General features: G+C 42.5%; 1 protein-coding gene across 3 annotated transcripts in view; it reads left to right on the top strand.

The window, feature by feature from the left end:
* LOC120523144 (1-aminocyclopropane-1-carboxylate synthase-like protein 1) overlaps window positions 1-25891 on the top strand; it is a 166392-nt gene that overhangs the window by 121719 nt on the left and 18782 nt on the right. For 2 of the 3 annotated variants that reach the window (XM_039744162.1, XM_039744153.1), the window contains exons 12-13: window positions 1313-1454; window positions 12665-12807. In XM_039744162.1, coding sequence (XP_039600096.1) covers window positions 1313-1454; window positions 12665-12807 — 285 coding nt within the window. Of the gene's footprint in view, window positions 1-1312; window positions 1455-6816; window positions 8403-12664; window positions 12808-25891 lie in introns of those variants that run through there. The other variant, XM_039744171.1, reaches the window with a different exon arrangement.

The following is a 25891-nucleotide window of genomic DNA, read 5'->3' as shown; positions in this document are numbered from 1 at the left end:
TCACTGACCCACCACCAAACAGGTCATGCTGGATAATGATGTTGCAGGCTGCATAACGTTCATCACGTCGTCTCCAGACTCTTTCACATCTGTCACATGTGCTCAGTGGGAACCCGCTGTCATCTGTGAAGAGAACAGGGCACCGATGGCAGAGCTGCCAATTGTGGTATTTTCTACATAGCAATGGGCTGTGAGCACAGGTCAAACTAGAGGACATTCATACCTCCCTTATGGGGTCTGTTCGTGACAGTTTGGTCAGAAACATGCACCCCAGTAGCCAGCTGCAGGTCATTATGTAGGGCTCTGGCAGTCCTCCTGTTCTTTCTTGCATAAAGGAGTACATACTGGTCCTGTAGCTGAGTTGATGCCCTTCTATGGCCCTGTCCAGCTCTCCTCGTGTAACGGTCCGTCTCCTGGTATCTCTTCCAAGCTTATGAGACTGCGCTGGGAGATGCAGCAAACCTTCTTGTGATGGCACGTATGGATGCACCATCTTGGAGGAACTGGACCACCTGTGTAAACTGAATCGGCTGCAGGCACCACCTCATGCTGCCAGAAGTGACAAGGACACTAGCAAAATGCAAAACTAGAGAAGAACCAGTCAGGAAGGAGACAGAGAAAGCCACCTCCTACAAAACCAGTACCTTTTTGTGGGTGTCTTGTTATGGCCTCTCTAGGTCACCTGTTGTCACGTTCATTTGCACCAAAGAAGGTGAAGTTGATTCAAAATCACTTGCGCTTCCTAACATGACAGACCGACATACATGCGGCTTCACTGACTTGGTGTTAAACTGGGATGATTAAGTGCTCCCTTCATTTTTGGAGCAATATTAGATTAGATTAATTACATTTCATTAATTACAAGGGGATATTTAGATCATAACAACAAGGACAAATAATTGCCAATCAATCAATGAATCAATCAAATAAACAATATGTAAATATACTTCAGTGCCCAAACACTTAAGAAGTGTCATTAAAAAAAATAATGGTGACATGACACAGTGGGAAACACTCAACTGATGCAACATTTCTTGAGTCATCAGCTTTGATATGAGTGTATATTTAAAAAAAAATTACAAAGGAGAACATCAAATGATGTGTTCTTGTAGTGTTGAATCGCTCCCTTTTGTTTTTATTGGCATTTTCTATTCTGTCCCAACTTTTTTGGAATTGGGGTTGTAACTTATGCTTTAATGTCAATATTAAAGGATTAAAAATAAAACCTCACAAATGTATATGTGTATATTGGATTAATATGTATTTTTAAGAATAGTAGTGTTGACAGTTCTTTGCACCTGCTGTCCTCTAGGATTTTGTGGCATCGGGTATGCGTGTCAGCTGTCTCTACACAGAGAATCAAGATGTCATCAGTGCCATTGGAGAGCTGGCAAGTTTTCATGGAGTTCCCGGGCCTACACAGTACCAAGTGGCTCAACTGCTCCGTGACAGAGGTGACTGAGTGCTATCACGCCAATGTTTTAAACAGGTTTTGATGTTGTTTTCTTTATTATATATGTATATATCTATCTTATATATAAAAGTCTATGCGTGGAAGTGTGTGTGTCTGTCTGTCCAAACCGGAAGTGCAAGGCTACAGCATGAAGCTCAAAGAAAGCGACTCTGTCGTCAAAGTGAAACTGCAGAGAAAAGAGAAACTCACTTAGCTGCTAATACACAAGCGGGGCGAGCAAAATGAAACTTCTTAGGAGAGAGAATCTCACTGAACACAAGCAAGGTGAGCACGTCGGCAAAATGAAAGCGCAGAGGAAAGAGAAACTCGCTTAGCCGCTAATGCACAACCGATGTTATTGATTGATTGACATGTCAGAATCCATGGCCCGGGCTTATTACAGCATGGCCTTACACAGCTAGCATATATATCAGCATCGACCCGACACAGACTGACACCAGAAGCATGTGAAAATTAAACAAAAAGATTTATTTTTCTTCAGCCATGGGGCACGTCTTCCCCGTGTCCCACAGGCCCTACACAGTCCCCAAAAACACACAAAAAGAAAACACCAAAGCACACTTTTCCTCCACTCTTCCCAGGCAGCTTCGTTGTCCTCCTCCCGACTCTTGTGCCTAGAGTAGAGGCTGCAGGCTCCTCTTATAGCACCCCCAGCAGTGCTCCAGGTGCTCGTTGACCTACTTCTGGCAGCACTTCCGGGGGTTGACAGAAAAGTTGCCCACATAAGCTCAGGAAACCGTTCAGCTCCCCCGGTGGTGGCCATGGAGCACAACAGGTCCATGATGGTGACTGCCACCAAGCGTTCTGGGGATGCAGTGTGCAGTCCATGGCTGTTCCCCTGGATTCAGTGCCAAAGGGGCGTCCCGACCGGGCATGGGTTCCGGCCGTCCCCCATAATGTATATATATATATATATATATATATATATACCGTGATCCCTCGCTATATCACGCCGACTTTGCGCTTCACTCTATCGTGATTTTTTTCTCATACACGCTTACGTCACTACGCATGCGCTTTCTGAGAACTTTTATCTAAGCCCTACGATGGCTCCTAAGCGTGCTGCTTTTCTAAGCCTTCTGACAATAAAACTAAGCGCCGGAGGAAGATGCTTACTATCCAGGAGAAGGTGAAACTCTTGCATATGATTAAAGATGGCAAAAAAGCCACCTCACACATATGAAAAGACAGCGCCAGCAACTTCCTATCAAGATGTTCTTCAGCCGCGCACCCAGTCACCCACTGCCTACTCCTAGTACTTCTTCACTGAAGACAAAGATGCACCTGCTGAAGATACTGCACCACCTCTGAAAACTCTCCTACTGAGGTTGTGCCTTCATAGGTTAGTGGTTGTGTGTAAGAACTGTGTGTGTTTGTGTGCAATTAAATGTACAGTACAATAATCTACTATATAAAAGCAGTCGAGATTGTCCTTCCGTCCCGTGAGTGCAAAGCATAGCGGTATTCTGCTTATCACAGACTTACAACTTGCGGCTTGCGGTACGAAGCGACACGATGTGAGCAGAGTTCTGGTGCTCTCATCGTTCCCTTGCTTTTGTGTGCGATGCGCTGGAAAAATAGACCAAATTATGTCTCTGGAAATAATGAATGTTGATGGAGTACAAATGCCTCACCGCGTAGTAAATATCAGGGGAGATGGTGCTTGCTTATTCTCATCTATAGCTTATTTAGTGCATGAAACTCCGTCTTTAGCGGTACAGATTCGGGCTGACATTTTATGACTTTGGACAAGCACTCGAGGAGATAAAAAAAATGTTTTTGGGAGATGTTATGAATGGGCACTTTAATGTTCTCATTCCCTACACTTACATGCCTGATGTACACATGGAGTGCACAAAAATTGAGGATAAAATGTTGGTCGCCTTAAAAGGCGAGTGTGCCTAGTAATTTGATATTTGTAACGTCTAATATGTCTTATTTTTTTTGACCTCCTCTTTGCTTGATCGGCTGATGGCTTGCTGCTGCTTCCGTGCCACATGATCTGCATCTCGCATGGCGCTTTGAACATTTAAAAGCCTGTACAGCAGCTGTCTTTGTCATCTACTCTTTGTCTTTTATTTTCGGTCCCAGGCGTGGTTAAATCTTTTGGAGTTTCGTCTCGTGGGATGTGAGTTCTTGATATTTATTAGTTTATAATTTAAAAATGAAATAACAATCTAAAAATCTAACAACATCACATTAAAGTTTGATAAAATTTTGAAAAAAATGATACCAAACATGTATATGTACGTTTTAAAATAGGCCGATTTAAAGCGTGACAAAAAACGTACAAGATAATTTAGAGACTGGATGGAATTAAAACTGTTTAACGCACTGACTGCTAATTCGTAGTAGATGATCTATAGATGGACACCATATGTGAGTCATCTTGTAAATTATCTTTGGGGCTCTAGTGTCAAAAACGAGCATGTTTGTGGGTAACAGATGTACATAGAGGATAGCGGGTATCTAAAATAGGAATGAAAAATTAGTGTTGGTGTCACAGAGGAGACATTTCAGTTTTAGTTAATTTTTCCTTATTAGCCATTTTTCACATAACATTTATCTTTCACAAAAATAGTTTACATATGTAGAACCTTCTGAACATCTCCCAATAATTAGTGTCTCAACACTGTGAGGGCCAAATGGAAAATGCGACATTCGATTATAAAGAATTGTGTAAGATCTAACTTGTTAGACTCAGTGACATTATTGTGAAGTTAGCATGCACAAAACATGTGCCAACTATAACACAACTCAAATAAAATTTTATTAGGAGGTTTGCAAAATGCATGTAATGTATTAAAATAAATGTTTCTGAATACTGTATATAAGTCATGCACATCTGATTAATATGCTGACAGAGATCGGTTGTGCTGCAGAGAGTTTTCTATAGCCATCCCTGTATCAATCCCCCCGAGTCAATGGAGGCTCTGAGTGAGGAGTCTGAGCGTCTGGGCTTGTGAGTGTCCTGATAAAAACCAACATCCAGGCCTTTAATGACCTCTTGGGTACGGCCATCAGCAGTGTGTCTTTCTACAGAGACAGTATCGACCTCATCGAGATGTTTACTGACCTCGGCAGTGACATTAATTTCTCCGGTGACTCTTCCTATGAAGTCAGTAGACGGATTGGGGGAGCATGGAGGGGTCAAGAGGTCGCTGGAAAGGGGTGTGTGGCGCTCCCGATATCTATGCAAAAGGATGAAGGTCCAAGTCTTTAGAGTCCTGGTGCTTCCTGTCTTGCTATATGGTTGTGAGACATGAACGCTATGAAGTGAGCTGAGATGAAGACTGGACTCCTTCGGTACTGTGTCTCTCTGGAGAATCCTTGGGTACTGCTGGTTTGACTTTGTGCTGCTCATGGAGTCCCGAATGAGGCACATTACCTGCATTGTGAAGGAGCGTCAGTTACTGCACTACGACCATGTGGCGTGATTCTCCGAGGGTGATCTGGCTCGCAGGACCCTCATTGTTGAAGACCTGAGCAGCTGAACCAGGCCAAAGGGACGCCCACATAACACCTGCCTGTGGTAGATAGAGGATCATTTCCAGAAGGTAGGACTGGACTGCGTGTCTACCTGGGGGATTGCCAACCAGGATCCTGAGCTGTTTCGTCCTGTGGTGGGTGCAGCAACGTGCTGCACCGGTGCATGCTCCCCAAACTTACCTGACCTCTCCATATCTGGATCTCCGCACAATCCTGTCTCATGAGCTCTGCCAGCAGTTCCTTCAACTTCATGGCTTGTTTTTCTGCTTAAGAAGTAGATGAAGACTAAACTAATGTAGTGCTTTTCAAGGCACTCAAAGTGCTTTGCATAGAGAGTTGGAAGACACTTCAACCAACACTAATGTGTAGCTCCCACCTGGATGATGTGACAGCAGCCATTATTACGCCAGTATGCTAACCGCACATTAATTATTAAGTGATGAAGAAGGTGAGAGAGATAGCCAATTAGAGTCAGGGAATGATTAGGGGGCAGTATGGACAAGGTTGTGTTGGGCAGTTTAGCCAGGACATCAGGATACACCGTACTCTTTACAAAGGATGCCTAGGGATCTTTAATGATCACAGAGAGTCAGGACCTTGGTTTAACATCTCATCCAAAGGATGGTGCCATTTTTTTGCCTAGTGTTCCATTATCTGCACTGGGATCACATTCAGACCACAGGGTAAGCACCCCCTGCTGGCTCCAACAACACCTCTTCCAGCAGCAACCCAAGCTTTTCTTAGATGGCCCCCCATCCAAGTACTGGCTGGGCCTGAACATGCTTAGCTTCAGTAGGATGACCTCTTCTGAAGTGCAGGTGGTATCTTGTGCTAAAATCATTTTAATTATTTTTTTTCCCATATCATGCAACACCAATACCCGAGAATGACAAATTTTAAAATACTAGCCAGGCCTGAGTATGATTATCTTCAGGATTACCTGTGGACCTCTTATAGACAGGTGTGTGTCTTTACTAATCAGGTCCAGTCAATTGAACCGACCATAGGTGGACTCCAAACAAGGTATAGGAACATCTCCGTGATGATCGATAGAATGAGATGTTCCCGAGCCAAACTTCAAGTGTCATAGCAAAGGCCCAAATACTTGTTTAAATGTGATATTTCATTTTGCTTATTTTCTTCAAATTTGCTACACATCTGTGTTTGCTTTGTCATTCGGGGGTATAAGTGTTGCTTGATGACATCAAAAATGAATTTAGCATAAGGCTACAAAATAAGGCAATGTGAAAACAGAGAAGGAGTCTGAATACTTTCCGAATCTACTGCAAGTATGCATGTTTGTCAGAAACGTTGGCAATACTGTGAAAAACGTGAAACTCCAAAATTAAAACCAAAGGACATCAAAAAGTACAAATTATAGAAATGCAGTATTTTTGACCTCACTTCTTTGTTCTTCTTCTTCTTCTTCATTTGGCTGCTCATATTAGGGGTTCCATATCTCCCTGTCCTCATCATCTTGCTCTGTCATACCTACCATCTTCATGTCTTCTCACACCACATCCATAAACCTTCTCTTAGTCCTTCCTCTTATCCTCTTGCCTGGCAGCTCTATCCTTGGCAGTCTAGTACACGCACCTAGCTGGCATACATTGGAACTAACGCCCCTCCAGCCTCCAGAAAAAAAATACTCGTTTTTGGGGCCCCCACTCATATTTCAAGGTCGTGATTATGAATATAATGCCATTTTTGGCTTTTGTTCGTCTATTAAGGATTTAGCCCCCTATGGACCTCTATCAAAATGACAAATTTCTATTACAATTTTTACAACATTTTAATATTTCAAATATCTGACACAGCTTTTCTTGTTTGTTATGTACTTCTGCTTCATGTAGCAAATGATGTGGACACTGGGGGGCGCACCAGCTCTCCAAACCCGACACAGACAGATGCAGACACGATTTCCAGCACAACACAGGCTTTTATTTAGCTGTGGGAAGAACTTGCCTATCGCTTCCATCCCTCCCCAGCACAGCACAGCATAATAAGCACAGTTTTAAAGCACGTTTCTTCTTCTGTCCTTCTGCTTCCACTCATCCTCCTGCAAGCTTCATCCTCCACCTGGCACACTTCAGGTGGGCAATGAGAATTTTCTGCAAGTACTCCCAGGTGTGGTGGAAGCCCAATGTAGTAAAGGCTCCGACGCTCCTGCAGCACCCTCTGGTGGCACCCACAGAACCCAACATGGCTGTGTCGAGCTCCAAATCCCCCCTGTAGCCTGGTGGGAATCTGAAGTATCTTTGGAACCCAGGGGGGCTGCCATCTAATGCTCTGGAGGAGGTATAGTCCCCTGTGCATGTCCTTCCATTAAAGAAGCAACCCCGGCCGGGAAAGGGCCCCTAGCTGTCCATCACATTGATTACATTCTTGTAAATACTCTAAATTAGGGTGGCTTAAACTAATTCTGAATATTTTTCTTTATTTTAAATTTTTTATTGTAACATTTAACCTGAAAAGATCAAGTCCCTATGTAATTCCCTTCCTTTCAGATTATGTTTTGCTTTTTCATCTCTTTCAATTTTAACGAAAAGCTTCATGTTTTTATGTTGTCTGACGGCCTTGTGATTCTTGTCATGCTGCATCTATTTACAAACAATGGTGTCATTCATTTTTAATCTGCCCTGAAGCCGAGTGTCATTTTTAGAGTAAGGCTGTCATTTGATTTTTAGCTTCTCTGAAACGGAATGTTCAGCTGTAATTAAAGTCTGTCTGCCGTGTTTATTTTTGAGACCTTGAGTTGCAAACAAATCCGTGAAAGTCGATCGAGATCATCAAAATGAGTAAAGTAGACGGGGTGAGGGTGGAGAGCAGGTTTTCAGGTCCCTCGTGTGACACCCTCTTGTAGCCTTTTGACGTGTTTTCTGGCTTCCTCCCACAGTCTAATGACATGTTCTTGCATATATTATTGTCCCTCAAATTACCTGGTGTGGCATTGTGCGTGGGTGAGTTTGTGTGCCATCATCAGCCTCCAGTCCACACAACAATGTGATTAAGGTAAAGCAGCCATGCATTATGAGGCTGGATTCAACCAATTCACTAATGGTGGGGCATTTTTCCTATTCTGCCAAGGTGCCAGTCTATTGCGGGGCACACAGACATAAACACACGGTCATTCACATGGAGCCACTTTAGAGTCACCAGTCACATTTTGGAAAATGAGAGAAAATCCATACTACCAAGAGGAGATCTACATTTTAATTGATATTTATAGGTTTTTATTTTGTTAAATTTAACGAAGAAACATTCATTTGACTTCCTAATTTTCAACAAGAACAAAAAGCATATAAAGAAGACAGGGTAACATGTAAAAACAATACATTGATATCTACATTATGAACTCTATTTCAAAGTTAAAATTGGAACTTCATCAGAGTTTTCTCAGCTCACAACCTGCCTCATCCATCCATCCTCTTCCGCTCATCCGAGGTCGGGTCGTGGGGGCAGCAGCTTGAACAGAGATGCCCAGACTTCCCTCTCCCCGGCCACTTCTTCTAGCTCTTCCAGGGGAATCCCGAGGCGTTCCCAGGCCAGTGGGACACATAGTCCCTCCAGCGTGTCCTGGGTCTTCCCTGGGGCCTCCTTCCAGTTAGACGTGCCCAGAACACCTCACCAGGAAGGCGTCCAGAAGGCATCCTGATCAGATGCCCGAGCCACCTCATCTGATTCCTCTTGATGCGGAGGAGCAGCGGCTCTACTCTGAGCCCTTCCCGGATGACTGAGCTTCTCACCCTATCTTTAAGGGAAAGCCCAGACCCCCTTGAACCTCGAACCGCCACCTTATCATGGTGGAGGGGTTTGTGTGTCCCAATGATCCTAGGGGCTCTGTTGTCCGGTGCTTTATGCCCCTGGTAGGGCCACCCAAGGCAAACTGGTCCAAGATTAGGGATAAGAGAAAGAGCGGTTCAACAAAAAATTGAAGAACAAAAAATTTGGACGGCATTTTCCCTCTCCTGGACACGGGTCACCGGGGTCCCCCTCTGGAGCCAGGCCTGGAGGTGGGGCTCAATGTCGATCACTTGGTGGCCGGGCTTGCACCCATGGGGCTCAGCCGGGCACAGCCCGAAGAGACAACATGGGTCCCCCTTCCCATGGGCTCACCACCAATGGAAGGGGGCCAAGGAGGTCAGGTGCATTGTGAGTTGGGTGGTGGCCAAAGGCGGGGACCTTGGCGGTCTGATCCTCGGCTACAGAAGCTGGCTCTTGGGACAACCTGCCTCAGTGAAATTAAAACCTGGATGGAGTAGAACTCTTCAAAATTAAATTGCAACAAAACTGAACACCTGAAAATTGGGACTAAAGTGCAACTTAATAAAATGAGTCCATCTTGGCGGTGATCTCATCAGACCGGCCTCTACTGCAAAGAATCTTGGTGTCATTTTTGATTCCTCCTTCTCTTATTCCGCCCACATAAACCACATTAAGAAACTTTCCCATGTTCGCTCCTTCCTCTCCTTTTCTAACGCTGAGAAACTTGTCCATGGTTTTATCACATCCCACATCAATTATTGTAACTCGCTGCTGGCAGGTGCCCCTTCTAATCTTATTTAACAGCTCCAGCTTATTCAAAACTCCTTACACGAACCAGCAGCAGTGAGCACATCACACCCATCCTGCTCCGTCTTCACTGGCTCCCTGTGTCTTACAGAATCAAATATAAAATCCTACTAATAACCTACAAAGCCTTAAATAACCTTGCGCCAAACTACATCAGTGACCTTCTCCATCACTTTGTGCCTGTCCACCCATTGAGGTCCTCTGATTCTGGTCATCTTGTTGTGCCCCACACTAATCTACACTCCATGGGTGACAGCAGGGCCTTCAGCTGTATAGCGAGTGCCCAGACTCCGGAATGACCTACCGAAAGTAATCAGGTCAGCTGACTCCATGAATTCTTTTAAAAAACAACTGAAAACTCATCTGTTCAGGAAGGCTTTTAGCTCAACTTGACTTTATTACCCCTCTCTCAGTTTACCTCCATGTCAAGATGTTCATGTAACCTTTGTGTGTGTGCTAACCATCAATTATGTTGTCTGAATTTACTGTCTTATTCTTCTTTATTTATTTATCTGGTTTAGTACAATGCTATCTACTGTAAACCCTGCCATTTTTTCTTAAACTCTGTGAAGTGCCTTGAGCATGGGAAAGGCACTATATAAATAAAATGTATTATCATTATTATTATTAATATTATTATTACATCTAAAAATCAAATAATAAGCTTTCACTTAGACTTACTCACAATAGGACAGCAAGGTTCCACAATGGTTGGAGTTCAGTTGCCACCCTCAAAGACTGAGCATTATGGGTATTGATATTTATTATCTCATAGTGATCATTTGCAGTCATTGTTTCAAACTTCTCCTGATGAAGATAACATCCCATGGGATTTTCGGGAGCTTGTTGTTTGTTGAGCAAATGCACTTATCTTGTATCAACCAATCAGTAGCAGATGCCGAGGTGGTATGCAGCATGGCAGGACCACTGTTGAACTTTGGGATGGGACAATCATTGACGAGGTAGGCCAAGATTTCATGTTGTCCACTGGAACGGTACGGGTTGTCATGATACCCCCATCTATGTTTCTGGACTTCTCTAGCGCATTCAATGCCATCCAACCTCTGTTCCTTAGGGACAAGCTGACAGAGATGGGAGTAGTTTCATAACTGGTGGCATCGTGGACTATCTTACAGACAGACCTCAGTATGTGCGTCTCGGGAACTGCAGGTCTGACATTGTGGTCAGCAGCACAGGAGCGCCGCAGGGGACTGTACTTTCTCCGGTCCTGTTCAGCCAACATACATCGGACTTCCAATACAACTCGGAGTCCTGCCACATGCAAAAGTTCACTGACGACACTGCTATCGTGGGCTGCATCAGGAGTGGGCAGGAGGAGGAGTACAGGAAGCTAATCAAGGACTTTGTTAAATGGTGTGACTCAAACCACCTACACCTGAACACCAACAAAACCAAGGAGCTGGTGGTAGATTTCAGGAGGATCAGGTCTCTCAGGAACCTTGTGATCATCAGAGGTGACTGTGAAGAGGGTACAGACCTATAAATACCTGGGAGTGCAGCTGGATGATAAATTGGACCGGCCTGCCAATACTGATGCTCTGTGTAAGAAAGGACAGAGCTGACTATACTTCCTCAGAAGGCTGGCATCCTTCAATATCTGCAATAAGATGCTGCAGATGTTCTATCAGATGGTTGTGGCGAGCGCCCTCTCCTACGCAGTGGTGTGCTGGGGAGGCAGCATAAAGAAGAAGGACATCTCACGCCTGGACAAACTTGTTAAGAAGGCAGGCTCTATTGTAGGAGTAAAGTTGGACAGTTTGACTTCTGTGGTGGAGCGACGGGCGCTGAGCAGACTCCTGTCAATCATGAAGAATCCACTGCATCCCCTGAACAGGATCATCTCCAGACAGAGGAGCAGCTTCAGGTACAGACTGCTGTCACCGTCCTGCTCCACTGACAGACTGAGGAGACGCCACACTATGCGACTCTTCAATTCCAGGGGGTAAACATTAACATTATACAAAGTTATTGTCTGTTATACCTGCATTGTTATCACTTTTTAACTTAATATTGTTTTTTGTCAGTATACTGCTGCTGGATTATGTGAATTTCCCCTTGGGATTAATAAAGTATCTATCTATCTATCTATCTATCTATCTATCTATCTATCTATCTATCTATCTATCTATCTATCTATCTATCTATCTATCTATCTATCTATCTCTTAACAGGATTAAGTTTCGAGTTTGATTTTTCCATCCAGCCATTTTAGCTCTAGGCTGTCCTCAAAAAACTGTGACACACAGACAGACACACACCCAATATTGAGATATCAATATTTTTGGTATCAGGTGACAATAAGACATTAAAATCCGTTGAAAACTCGAAATTTTGGACAAATCTAAAGCTTTCAGTCCTCCCCCATAGACAATAGGTTATGGTGGGGGAGGGTGCAAAGCAAAAATATTGTTCAATATCTTACAAAATGAATGTCTGATTGGCCGACTGACTGATGATAAAACTGAAGAGTAATTAATTGAGACGTCTGATATGGCAAAAAATACCTTCAAAATAAAATTTCATTAATATCCTCCTGGATGGCACCACAGTCAAGAGTGATTCATTGCTTTTCTGGAGAAAAACTCAATGTGGACATAAAGGGCATGCCATGTTCACTTAGGATTCCAGAATTGTGTGACCTAGAGATAGAAGAAGGTCACCATCCCTTTGTGTGTTGCAAGGACACTCAAAGAGGTCAGTGTCAGGACTGACATCCAGCTGCCAAAATATCAGCTCCACTACCTCTGACAGGACCAACCTGGAAAGTGGCCAGTAAAGCACTAAGCACTGTGCTGCCATTCAACTCTGAAGTAAAGAAAGCTTTTAAAACAGATTAATTGATGAATGAATGAATGGAATTAGACAGATTACTGTTCAAAATGGTGGTCTTGATCTCAGATTGTAGATTTGGCAGCACGTACAGGATTGGATATAAGATTGCATAGATCTTTGAAGGTCATGGAATTTACTTTCCCCTGTCATTTTATTTTCAAAAGTGTCTCACCCAGTGAAGAATCATTGGATCTGGAGCCCATGCTGGTAGCACTGGGTACAAACAATGATTATTTGCTGTGCATTTGATTTTTCCATTCATTTCTCTCTGTGTAGATTGGATCGATCAGGTGTATCTGAAGGCCCATCGAAATCGACTGAGAGAGGCACATCTTTATGTTGTAAATGAGTTAACAAATCTTCAGGTACCCTTCCTTCATCGTCCTGCTGGATTCTTCGTTTGGGTTGATTTCCGAAAGGTACCCTTTGGACTCAAGTTGTTGTTTATTAGAATTCTATTATGTATTTTTTGGATAAATTCTAGATAGGTTAGGTGGATTGGTGATTCTGAATTGGCAATTCTGAATTGGCCCTAGTGTGTGCTTGGTATGTGGGTGTGTTTGTGTGTGTCCTGCGGTGGGTTGGCACCCTGCCCGGGATTGGTTCCTGCCTTGTGCCCTGTGTTGGCTGGGATTGGCTCCAGCAGACCCCCGTGACCCTATTCGGATTCAGCGGGTTAGAAAATGGATGGATGGATGGATAAGTTAAGACCAAAAATGGATATGAGTATTAGAAAACCACGAGACTGGTTTACCATAGACTGACAAGACTCTGCCCTGTGCCCCTTTCCCTTTCCTTGATGCTGCCAGGATAAACTTTATCCTCCCAGCTCCTTTATTCCAATTAAATGGGTCTAAGAATGTCATGTTAAATTATGTAATTTTATTTTATGCGATATTATGTGAATGGAAATTCCACCCCTGCTAAGAATAACAATGTTCAAGAGGCACTTTCTGCATAAGACTGGTGGCCAGTGCTGCTCTTTTCTATACACAGATCAGAGGAGAGATGTGGGGGAGAGATGTGGGTTTGGTGGCATTAGAGGGTTTGCAGACTTCCACGGCTCAGGAGATCCACTGGACAGCCAATTGGATTGCATGTTTTGGTCACCTGGTTTACTTGACATTTAATCAGATAACTCCTCCTGAAACCCTAATTGTAGTTATAGTGTAACCGGCATATCATGTAACATCACTGACATATAATGCAAAGTGACAGCCCCCACAACAGAGCAGAGCTCTGGAGGTCCGCAGCTTGACCCTACATTGTTGACAGTCACCTGTTGTGATAAATTTTCATTAATGAGCAGAGTGACGGCTTCAAGTCAACACCAGTCAGGGGCTCAGGAAAGAAAAAAATGAAAGCATCAAGAAGCAGCTTGTACTGCACTTGTCGGTGTGCTTAGAAATCGAAATTTGATCAACTTCCAGTGAGTCGGATAACGTTACATCTATCATCACTACACTAAAACAAGCGGTTTACTGGAGTCACAAAGAGTGGTGGCATTGAGAAAACGTTTGTAAATGTCACCAACACACACAGACTGTCTGGCTTACTAGTCAGTGATTGGCAGAATGACGGAAAACACCAGGCAAGCATCCAAAAAGAGCTGACAGCGCAGATGAACTTCAACTGTTGGTTCATTTAATTGGCTGCAAACGTTACTGACTGAGTTAATGCCTACAGCTGTCTGCTGTCACTGGGAGGAAAGTGTAGGAGATACATTCACATGTGCGTTTTTAAAATATCGAAATATTCAGCTTCATTTTGGACCTCCATTTAATGCATTAAGTAAGCTTGTTAAGCACGTTCAGTAATAGTATTAGTCGTTTTTTATTTTATTATTATTAGTATTTTAAGTATTATTATTATTAATAGTAGTAGTACCAGTAATACTGTTAGTTGTATTTTAAATTATTATCTTTATTGTTATTATTTTTAGAATTCAGAATCAGAATCAGAAAAACTGTATTAATCCCAAAGGAAATTAGTAGTTTTAATGGTAGTTGCATTTTGTATTATTATCATTATTATTATTATTGTTAGAAGTAATGGTGGTTGTATTTAATATTATTACTAGCAGAATACCCGCGCTTCGCAGCGGAGAAGTAGTGTGTAAAAGAAGTTATGAAAAAGAAAAGGAAAAATTTTAAAAATAATGTAAGATGATTGTTAATGTAATTGTTTTGTCATTGATATGAGTGTTGTTGTCATATCTATATATATATATAGATATTTAAAAGGCTTTGCCTTTTATTAATATAGATTATTATTATTATTAGTAGTAGTAGTAGTAGTGGTAGTTATAGTTGTATTTTACATGATTATCTTTGTTAGTATTAATATTAGTAATAGTAATAGTAGTAGTAGAAGTAGTGGTATAGTGGTAGTTGTAATTTATATTATTATTATTATTATTAATAATAATAATAATACTATTATTTTTAGCAGTAGTAGTGGTAGTTTTGATTTATATTATTATCTTTATTATTATTATGATTAGTATTAGTAGTTAGTAGTAATAGTACTTGCAGTTGTAATTTGTATTATTATCTTTATTATAATAATAATTATTAATACTAGTAGTTGTAGTAATAGTAGTGGTAGATTATTATCTTTTTATTATTATTATTTAGTAATAATAGAAGTAGTAGTGGTAGTAGTTGTATTTTAGATTATCTTTTTTATTATTAGTTGTTGTAGTAGTAGCAGTAGTAGTGGTGGTAGTTGTATTTTAGATTATTATAAGCAGGCTGGTCTTTGCAGTGAGGACATTTAATGCACCAGGTACAAAAGTAAAACCCGCTCCATTATGGAAGATGCCACTCATCCTGCACATGGACTGTTTGCCCCCCTCCTGCCAGGTAGGAGATTGCGCAGCTTGTGGTCTGGCACTACCAGATTAAGGAACAACTTTTTCTTGGATACTATTAGACTAATGAGTACAACATCACTTAATCTGACAGTACACTCTGTTTGACGTATACTACATTGTGCATTTTATTTCAGTAGTCTCATTTGCTACTAACGTTTTTATTTGCTGCTAATTACAGGGTATACTGCAATAAAAGTTCTTTCAGCTGTAGTTATCTTACTTTGCTTATGTATAAATGTTATTTTGTTCTATCTTAATTGTGTTAATCTGTGATACATTTATCATGCTTTAGGGATTAAAGGGCTACTTATGGGGTACTTTTTATTATGAAGATTTTTTATGGGGTTATCTTGGGCACTGCTTAATTACCGGGACCTGAGTACTAAATTTCATTTCTGCATATGGATGTTGGAATGAGAATAAAAGATCCTTGATTCTTGACCCTTATTATTATTATTAGTAGTAGTAATGGTAGTAGTACTGTTAGTTGTATTTTATATTATTATCTTTATTATTATTATTAGGCCCTATCATTCAGTGCCATGGATTCTCAAATCTGTGCCATACTGATGATACACAGCCATACCTGTCATTGCCTCCTGAAGACCACACTGTTTTGACTAGAATCTCTGCATGTTTCACTGCTATTGATGAACAGGCACCATCGCCAGCTTATTATCCCAGCTTGTCTGTCTATTCAGCACCCCATCTCTGTTTCGCTTGGCTCATATTCGCTAACACACGGCAAGTCTGTACAGAACCTTGGGGTAGACATCGATGACCAGTTGTCTTTCAGAGACCAAGTTGCTACAGCCCACATTTCTGACCGTATGTGCAGTACAACTCCTGGTCCAGGCTTTCCATGAAAACCAGCACATGTCACCAAGCCACTGCAGCACACCTGGGGCTCAGCCAGCCGAGGTGGGCACATATCACTCCTCTCCTAAGATCATGACAGTGGCTTCCTGTAGCTGCCCATATCAAGTTCAAACTCTTGATGCTTGAGTAGTCAGTGGGGCTACACCTACAACATGTATGTGGAGACACTTGAGGTCCTGTGCTCTTTCTCAACCAATCAAGTCTGCTATTGAATGACATGTGGTGATGCCACCTCTGCATGGCCTCATATCTCAATTCCACACTCCGTTTATGTGTAGTTCCTGAATGGTGGAACAAGCTGCTCACCTCAAAGTGTTCAAGAAGCGTTTGAAGACTCTCTTGTTTGGTGAAGTTCTGTCAAACTGATATTAGCTGTTTTGTGATCTCACTTGTTTTGTCTTTTTTGATCTGTGCTCTCCACATTGTAACACTCCCAGTTTTAAAGTACAGCTAAACAAGATGGAACAAATGATATTTATTTTATGTAAACAGGTTTAATTCATGCATTAGACCAATCAATCAATCAATCAATCAAATTTATGTATAAAACACATTTAAAAACAGCAGAATTTCTACCAAAGTGCTCCACAAAGAAATAGGTAAGGCTACTAAAAAGCAACCAATTTTATAATTAAAGCTATTTAATATCTATCCTCACCCCTCCGCCCGACAAGCTTACCCACCGTAGAAGGCAAAGGAGAAAACGTGGGTTTTTAACAAAGTCTTATACACCTCAATCGAAGGAGAAAATCTGATATGGAGCAGCAGATCGTTCCAAAGTCTTGGAGCAATAACTGAAAACTCCTGTCTCCCTTAAACTTCAACCATGATCTAGGAACTGCAAGAACTAATTGAGCAGATGACCTCAAAGCTCTCGTTGTCAAGAGGGGATTTAGGAAATAGCAAATATATTTAGGGGCAACACCATGCAAGGCTTTTTAAACAAACATTAAAACACTGAAGTTGATCCGAAATCTCACCGACAGCCAATGGAGGGAGGCCAGTACTGGTGACATTTGCTCTTTTCTGCTAGTGCTGGGCAGAAATTTAACTCCTCCATTCTGCACCAACTGAAGTCGCAACAGGAAAAATTTTGGCAATCTCACGTATAAGGAACTGTAATAATCAAGCTGAGACGTACTAAAAGCATAATTCACCTTTTGTGAAGTAAGGATTTTACTACCGCGGAGATTTGTTTGTCAAAGCTTAGAGGTAAATCAAAGATGACACCCATGTTCCTAACATCATTACAAATTTTTTGCCCTCTACTTCTTCCTATCCTCGTCATCTTGCTCTGTCACACCAATCACCTACATTTCCTCTCTCACCACATCCATAAACGTTCACTTAGGGCTTCCTCTTCTCCTCTTCCCTGGCACCTCTATCCTTAGCATCCTTCTCCCAATATACCCAGCATCTCCCCTCTGCACATGTCCAAACCAACACAATCTCGCCTCTCTGACTGACTCTCTGTCTCCCAACCATCCAACCTGAGCTGACCCTCTAATGTCCTCATTTCTAATTCTGTCCATCCTCGTCACACCCAAAATAAATCTTAACATCTTTAACTCTGCCACATCCAGCTCTGTCTCCTGCTTTCTGGTCAGTGTCACCGTCTCCAGCCCATATAACATGGCTGCTCTCATATCCGTCCTACAGACCTTCCCTTTCACTCTTGCTGATACCCGTCTTTTACAAATCACTCCACCCACTCCACCCTGCCTGCACTCTCTTCTATACCTCTCTTCCACAATCCCCATTACTCTGTACTGTTGATCCCAAGTATTTAAACTCATCCACCTTCCCCAACTCTACTCCCTCATCCTCACCACTCCACTGACCTCCCTCTCATTCACACACATGTATTCTGTCTTGGTGTTCCTACTGACCTTCATTCTTCTCCTCTCTAGAGCATATCTTCACCTCTCCAGGGTCTTCTCAACCTGCTCCCTACTCTTGCCACATATCACAATACAATACAATACAATACAATACAAAAATCACAGTGTCATTAGCAAACATCATAGTCTATGGGAACGTCTGTCTAATCTTGTCTGTCCATCACCATTGCAAATAAGAAAGGACTCAGCCAATCTCTGATGTAATCCCACCTCCACGTTGAATGCATCCGTCACTCCTATCACAGACCTCACTACTATCACACTTCCCTCATACATATCCTTTTAGAACACATTAGAACAATCTAGACGAGAACAGGCCATTCAGCCCAACAAAGCTCTCCAGTCCTGTCCACTTATTTCTTCCAATAAAACATCAACTCAAGTTTTGAAAGTCCCTGAAAGTCTTGCTGTCTACCACACTACTTGGTCATTTATTCCAAGTGCCTATTATTCTTTGTGTAAAGAAAAACGTACTAATGTTTGTACAAAATTTACCCTTAACAAGTTTCCAACTGTGTCCCCGTGTTCTTGATGAACTCATTTTAAAATAACAGTCTCTAGCCACTGTACTAATACCCTTCATCATTTTAAACACTTCAGTCAGGTGTCCTCTTAATCTTCTTTTGCTTAAATTGTAAAGGCTCAGCTCTTTTAATCCTTCCTCATAACTCATCTCCTGTAGCCCTGAATCAGCCTCGTCGCTCTTCTCTGGAACTTTTCTAGTGCCGTTATGTCCTTTTTGTAGCCTGGAGACCAAAACTGCACTCAGTACTCCAGATGAGGCCTCACCAGTGTGTTATAAAGCTTGAGCAGAACCTCCTGTGACTTGTACTCCGTACATCAAGGCGCTATATAACCTGACATTCTGTTAGCCTTCTTAATGGCTTCTGAACACTGTCTGGAAGTCGACAGCTTAGAATCCACTACGACTCCTAAATCCTTCTCATAAGGTGTACTCTCGACCAACCGCCCATTGTGTATTCATTGTGTACAACTCTCACATACATCTCTGCCACTCCCAACTTCCTCATACAATACCACAACTCTCGAGGCACCCTGTCATATGCTTTCTCCTTGGTCCACAAAGACACAATGCAACTTGTACTGGGCTTCTCTATATGTCTCCATCAACACCATTATTGCATTTGTTGTTCTCTTTCTTGGCATAAAACCGCACTGCTGCTCACTAATCATCACCTCACTTCTTAACCGAGCTTCCACTACCCATAACTTCATGCTGTGGCTCATCAATTTTATCCCCCTGTAGTTACTACAGTCCTTCTGTTCCCCTTTATTCTTAAATATCGGCACCAGTACGCTTCTTCTCCACTCCTCAGGCATCCTCTCACTTTCCAAGATTCCATTTAACAATCTGGTTAAAAACTCCACTGCCATCTCTCCTAAACACCTCCATGCTTCCACAGGTATGTGATCTGGACCAACGACCTTTCCATTTTTCATCCTCTTCATAGCTGTCCTTAATTCCTCCTTGCTAATTTTTTGCACTTCCTGATTCACTATCTCCACATCATCCAACCTCTTCTCTCTCTCTCTCATTCTCTTCATTCATCAGCCTCTCAAAATATTCTTTCCATCTACTCAACACACCCTCCTCACTTGTGAGTACGTTTCCATCCTCAATGAACCTAAATAAGTGCCAGTTTCATTAGCAGAAAACATAGGTCCAAAGATAATGACCTCAGTTTTATTTTCATTTAGTTAGGGGACATTTTGCACCATCTAGAGTTTAATACCATCAATACACTCCATTAACCTCTTAACAGATGAAACGATGTCAGGGCTAAGTTTAATATAAAGATAAAAGTATAAATCATTTATTCTAGATAGATAGATAGATAGATAGATAGATAGATAGATAGATAGATAGATAGATAGATAGATAGATAGATAGATAGATAGATAGATAGATAGATAGATAGATAGATAGATAGATAGATAGATAGATAGATAGATACTTTATTAATCCCAAGGGGAAATTCACATACTCCAGCAGCAGCATAATGATAAAGAACAATATTAAATTAAACAGTAATAACAATGCAGGTATAACAGACAATAACTTTCTATAATGTTAATGTTTACCCCCCCGGGTGGAACTGAAGAGTCGCATAGTGTGGGGTCTCCTTAGTCTGTCAGTGGAGCTGCTCCTCTGTCTGGAGATGATCCTGTTCAGTGGATGCAGTGGATTCTCCATGATTGACAGGAGTCTGCTCAGCGCCCGTCGCTCTGCCACGGATGTCAAGCTGTCCAGCTCCATGCCTACAATAGAGCCTGCCTTCCTCACCAGTTTGTCCAGGCATGAGACGTCCCTCTTCTTTATGCTGCCCCCCCAGCACATCACGGCATAGAAGAAGGCACTCGCCACAACCGTCTGATAGAACATCTGCAGCATCTTATTGCAGATGTTGAAGGACGCCAGCCTTCTAAGGTAGTATAGTCAGCTCTGTCCTCTCTTACACAGAGCATCAGTATTGGCAGTCCAGTCCAATTTATCATCTACCTGCACTCCCAGGTATTTATAGGTCTGCACTCTCTGCACAGTCACCTCTGATGATCACGAGATCCATAAGGGGCCTGGGCCTCCTAAAATCCACCAGCAACTCCTTGGTTTTGCTTGTGTTCAAGTGTAGGTGGTTTGAGTCGCATCCTTTAACAAAGTCCTTGATTAGGTTCCTATACTCCTCCTCCTGCCCACTCCTGATGCAACCCATGATAGCAGTGTCGTCAGCAAACTTTTGCACGTGGCAGGACTCCGAGTTGTACTGGAAGTCCGATGTATTTTGGCTGAACAGGACTGGAGAAAGTACAGTCCCCTGCGGCGCTCCTGTGCTGCTGACCACAATGTCAGACCTGCAGTTCCCGAGATGCACATGCTGAGGTCTGTCTGTAAGATAGTCCACGATGCCACCAGGTATGAATCTACTCCCATCTCTGTCACTTTGTCCCTAAGGAGCAGAGGTTGGATGGTGTTGAAGGCGCTAGAGAAGTCTAGAAACATCATTCTTACAACACCACTGCCTCTGTCCAAGTGGGAGAGGGACTGGTGTAGCATGTAGATGATGGCATCCTCCGCTCCCACCTCCTGGTATGCGAACTGCAGAGAGTCGAAGGTGTGGAGGACCTGTGGCCTCAGGTGGTGAAGCAGCAGCCACTCCATGGTCTTCATCACATGTGACGTTAGAGCGACAGGCCAGAAGTCATTCAGCTCACTAGGAAGTGATACCTTTGGGACTGGGCTGATGCAAGATGTTTTTCCAAAGCCTCGGGACTCTCCCCTGTTTCATGCTCAGGTTGAAGATAGGACTCCCCAGCTCCAAAGCACAGGCCTTCAGCAGTCGTGGCGATACTCCATCTGGACCCACTGCTTTTCTGGCATGAAGTCTCCTCAGTTCTCTGCTTACCTGGGCTGCTGTAATTGCGGGTTGGAAGAAACTCTCTCCTACGCTGGTATCAGCAGAAGGATGGGTGGAGGGTACAGTACTCTGAGGTGAGAGTGGGTTAGGGTGGTCAAACCTGTTAAAGAAGTTGTTCATCTGGTTTGCTCTCTCCACGTCTCTCTCGATGGTGGCACCCCGCTTCGAGCTGCAGCCAGTGATAATCTTCATCCCATCCCACACTTCCTTCATGCTGTTTTTCTGCAACGTCTGCTCCAGCTTTCTCCTGTACTGCTCCTTCGCCATCCTGATCTGGCCTTGGAGTTCCTTCTGCACGCGCTTGAGTTCATGCTGATCACCGCCTTTAAAAGCCCTTTTCTTCTGGTTCAAAAGGCCCTTGATATCACTTGTAATCCATGGCTTGTTGTTAGCATAGCAGCGTACTGTTCTTACTGGAACTACAATGTCCATACAGAGGTTGATGTAGTCAGTTATGCAGTCAACAGCGTCTTCAATGTTCTCACTATGTGACCCCAGCAGGATATCCCAGTCCGTAGTTCCAGTCTCTCAGAGCCTGCTCTGCCTCAGTGGACCACTTCCTGAATGATCGTGTGGTTGTAGGTCACTCCATCACTCTTGGTCTGTAGTGAGGCTGAAGCAGAACCAGGTTTTGATCTGCTTTCCCAAGCACAGGCAGTGGGGTGGCGCTGTATGCGTCTTTAACATTTGCATACAGTAGGTCGATAGTTCTATTTCCCCAGGTGTTACAGTCCACATACAGGGAGAAGGCAATTAATGTTTTGTCCAGAGTCACATGGTTAAAGTCTCCAGCGATTAGCACAAGTGCCTCGGGGTGCTGTGTTTGTAACTTAGCAACAGTGGAATGGATGATGTCACCCGCTACCTCCACGTCCGCCCGAGGAGGGATGTAAACAATAACAACAATGACGTGTCCAAACTCTCTGGGCAAGTAATAGGGACGCAGACTTACGGCCAACAGTTCGATGTCCCTGCAGCAAGTGGAGATTTTGACGTTTACATGTCCAGAGTTACACCATCTTGTATTCACATAGAGAGCGAGTCCTCCTCCTTTCTGCTTCCTGCAGGTACTTGCGTCTCTGTCCGCTCTAACTGTGCTAAACCCGGGTAGCTCCACGTTAGCATCTGGGATGGTAGTTGTTAGCCACGTTTCACTAAAACAGAGCAAGCTGCATTCTCTGTAGGTCCTGACATTTTTCATCAGTTCGGCCAGTTCATCGAACTTATTTGGTAGTGAGTTCCCAGGATCACAGAAGGCACCGAAGGAGCCACTTTCTACAAGCCACTTTGCCTTTAGCTTAGCTCTGGCTCTGCTGCCACGATACCGCCTTCTTACCTCCCCAGGTAAATAGGGAACCACACCGGCGTGGGCATCTGTTCTCAGAGCTTGAAGTTGACTACCTGAATAGACGAGTGTTGGCATGTAAAAATCCATGTCCAAGTAGTAAAAAGTGTCCAGGGAATGAGTCCACATAAAAGAAAGTGGTTGGAGTGATCAGTGAAATAGAGTAAAGGTAGAAAGATAAAGTCGTACATAGAGCTGCTGGAAAGGCTGCCACTTTCGGCGGCGCCTGAGTCAACTCTGACGCTACTTCCAGATGCTGTCTGTGGCAGGATGTCTCCCATCTGCCGCTCATGTGTGAGAGCTGTTCTTGCTGTGCAGAATGTATAAATCATTGTTTTTCCTTTAATGTGGGGTAAGGAGCACATGGGGAGAACATGAGGCAAAGTCATAAATGGAAATCGATCAGCACTCTGTGCCTATTTTTACTTTAGTTTTAAATTCTCATCTCTCTTTAGTCGTCTTTCTATTGGCGTTTGCTCCCTTAATGGTATCCTAATAGGGAAAATAATAGTGAGAGGAGAAGACACGGCAGCAAAACAACATTGAGGCCCTCTTTTGTAGCTGTTAGGAATAGGGAGGTCCCTGAATTCTGCTTTTACCTCTTAACACGCACACGTACCGGTCCCGGGACATAACAGCGTTTTAAAAACGTTACAGTAATGTGTGCATGCCCATCTGCCATGCATCTCGACACCCTACCCATCAAATGAAACTTCAAAGTCTCGTCTTTCCGATGATATAAACCATTTTGACACACAACAACCACAGCACTGACACTAAAGCCTTTTTTACAGAGAAGTACATACTTTTAAGAGTTGACTTTCCCTACCTTTGAAGACCCCCTGCAAGTCAAACATCAATATTTCCGAGCAGTATTGATCCCATTGTGTCCGTAAGGCTCCAGCGAATATAATCCAGTAAAACGATTTAGGTCCAAAACACACGATATATTCTCAAAGGGACAAAAACTCCAGAAAACGTTTCATAACTTGAGACCACCTACGTAATTTTTTTTCATTTATATTGCTCATATCAGACGTAATTTGTTTCTGTCGGCGATAACCATGCTACCGCATGAAACACGGAAGTGTTAGCTTCTGATCGACACCTAAGTTGGCCAATTACGACGGGTCTGGGGTTGACTGGCACCTCGTATAGCCAACGAGTGTCACAGACAGCTTGAAGGATGACGTAAAGCTCCAAACCCTGGTAGAATCTACCAGTTTGATTGGACACTGTGACTGACACTCAAAACTTACAGCCAATGAGCAGCCGAGCATTTTGATATGTAACTTGCCATACTAACTTGTAAACAAAACGATCGAGCTGCGAAGGTGGCATTTGTGCCAGTCTGCAGAGTTGGTGCGTGGTTGTTTATTGTGATTTCGCCAAGTTTTTTCACATTTTAAATATGAATAAAAGTAGAAGTTTAAACATAAATAAACGCTCGATTAAATAATAGATGCATGTATGCGCGTGAAAGTATTCAACCGGCCCAGGAGACGTCTAATGGCAGAGAGCAACGTGCCACACCCTTGTGCTTTCTGCTTGCTAGTGATTGCTGCCATCAAGTGGCACATGGAAAAACGCTGAGCTGTGTTGTAACAGTTTGTAAAAGAAATGTATATAGTTTGTGTGCATTTTATAAAAAAAGTAAAATTAAAAATATAAATATATTTTTGGCCCATAAGACTTGTATTGACTATTTTTACATAGAAATGTGTATTTTTTATTGTTTTTATTATTTTTATAACTAATAGAGTGACACTGTGTGTAGATATAGATTCCTTTAGGTGTAAGTTTTCAGTAGAGCCCTCATTGATATCTGTGGGTTGAAGCATTCAAAAGTTATTACACTTTTCCATATGTCCCAAAATGTGGATAATGGTCCCTCTAAAAAGCCCCTGGGCATGCCCACATAAAAACTGGTGTAAAAAATGTCATTTTTACAGGTATTTTTTCAAATTTGAAATGTGAGTAGTCAACAAGTTATTCTGTTGGTACATAGTGTGTTTCTGTCCCCACCTACCTACTGCAGCTTTATTTTCCTTTATTTTCCTAAAAAACTTAGGCGAGAACAAAAAAAATTGTTTTTTGTGAGTTCTAATGTGCATAACTTTTGATCAGTCACACCTACAGTGATTCTGACTACTAAGGGTGAAACTAGAGAATGTTACCTTTACAAAGAGACCAAACGTGTTTATACTCCAGATAGTTCAATAACAGCAATGATTCTAATTTGGAGAGGTTGAATTACAAGCGATTTAGCAAAAATGACCCCGCTTGATAAGGGGTCGTTTCTTCTGCTTGTGGAACTTGTCTACTTCGAAAATTGAATTCTTAAGCTTTGTTTCCTTGCATCTGCTTTTATTTAACATATTTGTCTGATAAAGATTTGTTCGATCTTAAGTGAGTCATGCCACTATTTAAGAACTTCATTGGGTATTTAATGGATTGCTAAAAAGCCTTGCCCGCTTGCTAGTAACCACCACCCAGGAGGCCCCACAATTTGTATTACAAAAACTTTTTTTATAAATTCCAGCATGTCAACTTTAGATCTTTGTCTGAGGATCATGGATTATGGAAGTGTTGGTTTTGTACTTTAGGTTGTAACATTCTAGTAACGACTCATAGCTTTCCATGTCTCAAGGCAGTTCTCAGTCTTAGTGTTTTCTTCCTGTTGAACTTCTTAAATGACTTCTGGAAATTCTTGTTTGATTTTATTATGGTTTTTTATAGTACTGTATACGAGGTGTGATCCAAAAGTTCCTGGAATGCATTTATTTTGCAACCAGAAGGTTTTGGTTATATCAATCGCCACTAGATAGCAGTTCAAGTTGTCCTTGAGAGCTGTTATCACGCGTTATAACATCAGCACATTTGGTTTTCAAGTCGCAGTTCTCGTTTAAACTTCGGTTGGGTCTGTGAAGGGTTGTTCGTGAAAATGAGAACCAAAAAAGCTCGACAAGTTCACAGCAACACCAAGTCAATGCTCATTTACTTCTTTGATGTGAAGGGTGTCATCCACAAGGACAGACGGTGAATGGAGCTCTCTACAGGGATGTTCTA

Source organism: Polypterus senegalus, chromosome 1 (assembly GCF_016835505.1).
Source record: "Polypterus senegalus isolate Bchr_013 chromosome 1, ASM1683550v1, whole genome shotgun sequence".
Lineage (NCBI taxonomy): Eukaryota > Metazoa > Chordata > Cladistia > Polypteriformes > Polypteridae > Polypterus > Polypterus senegalus.
This window is presented reverse-complemented; position numbering and strand designations above follow the sequence as displayed.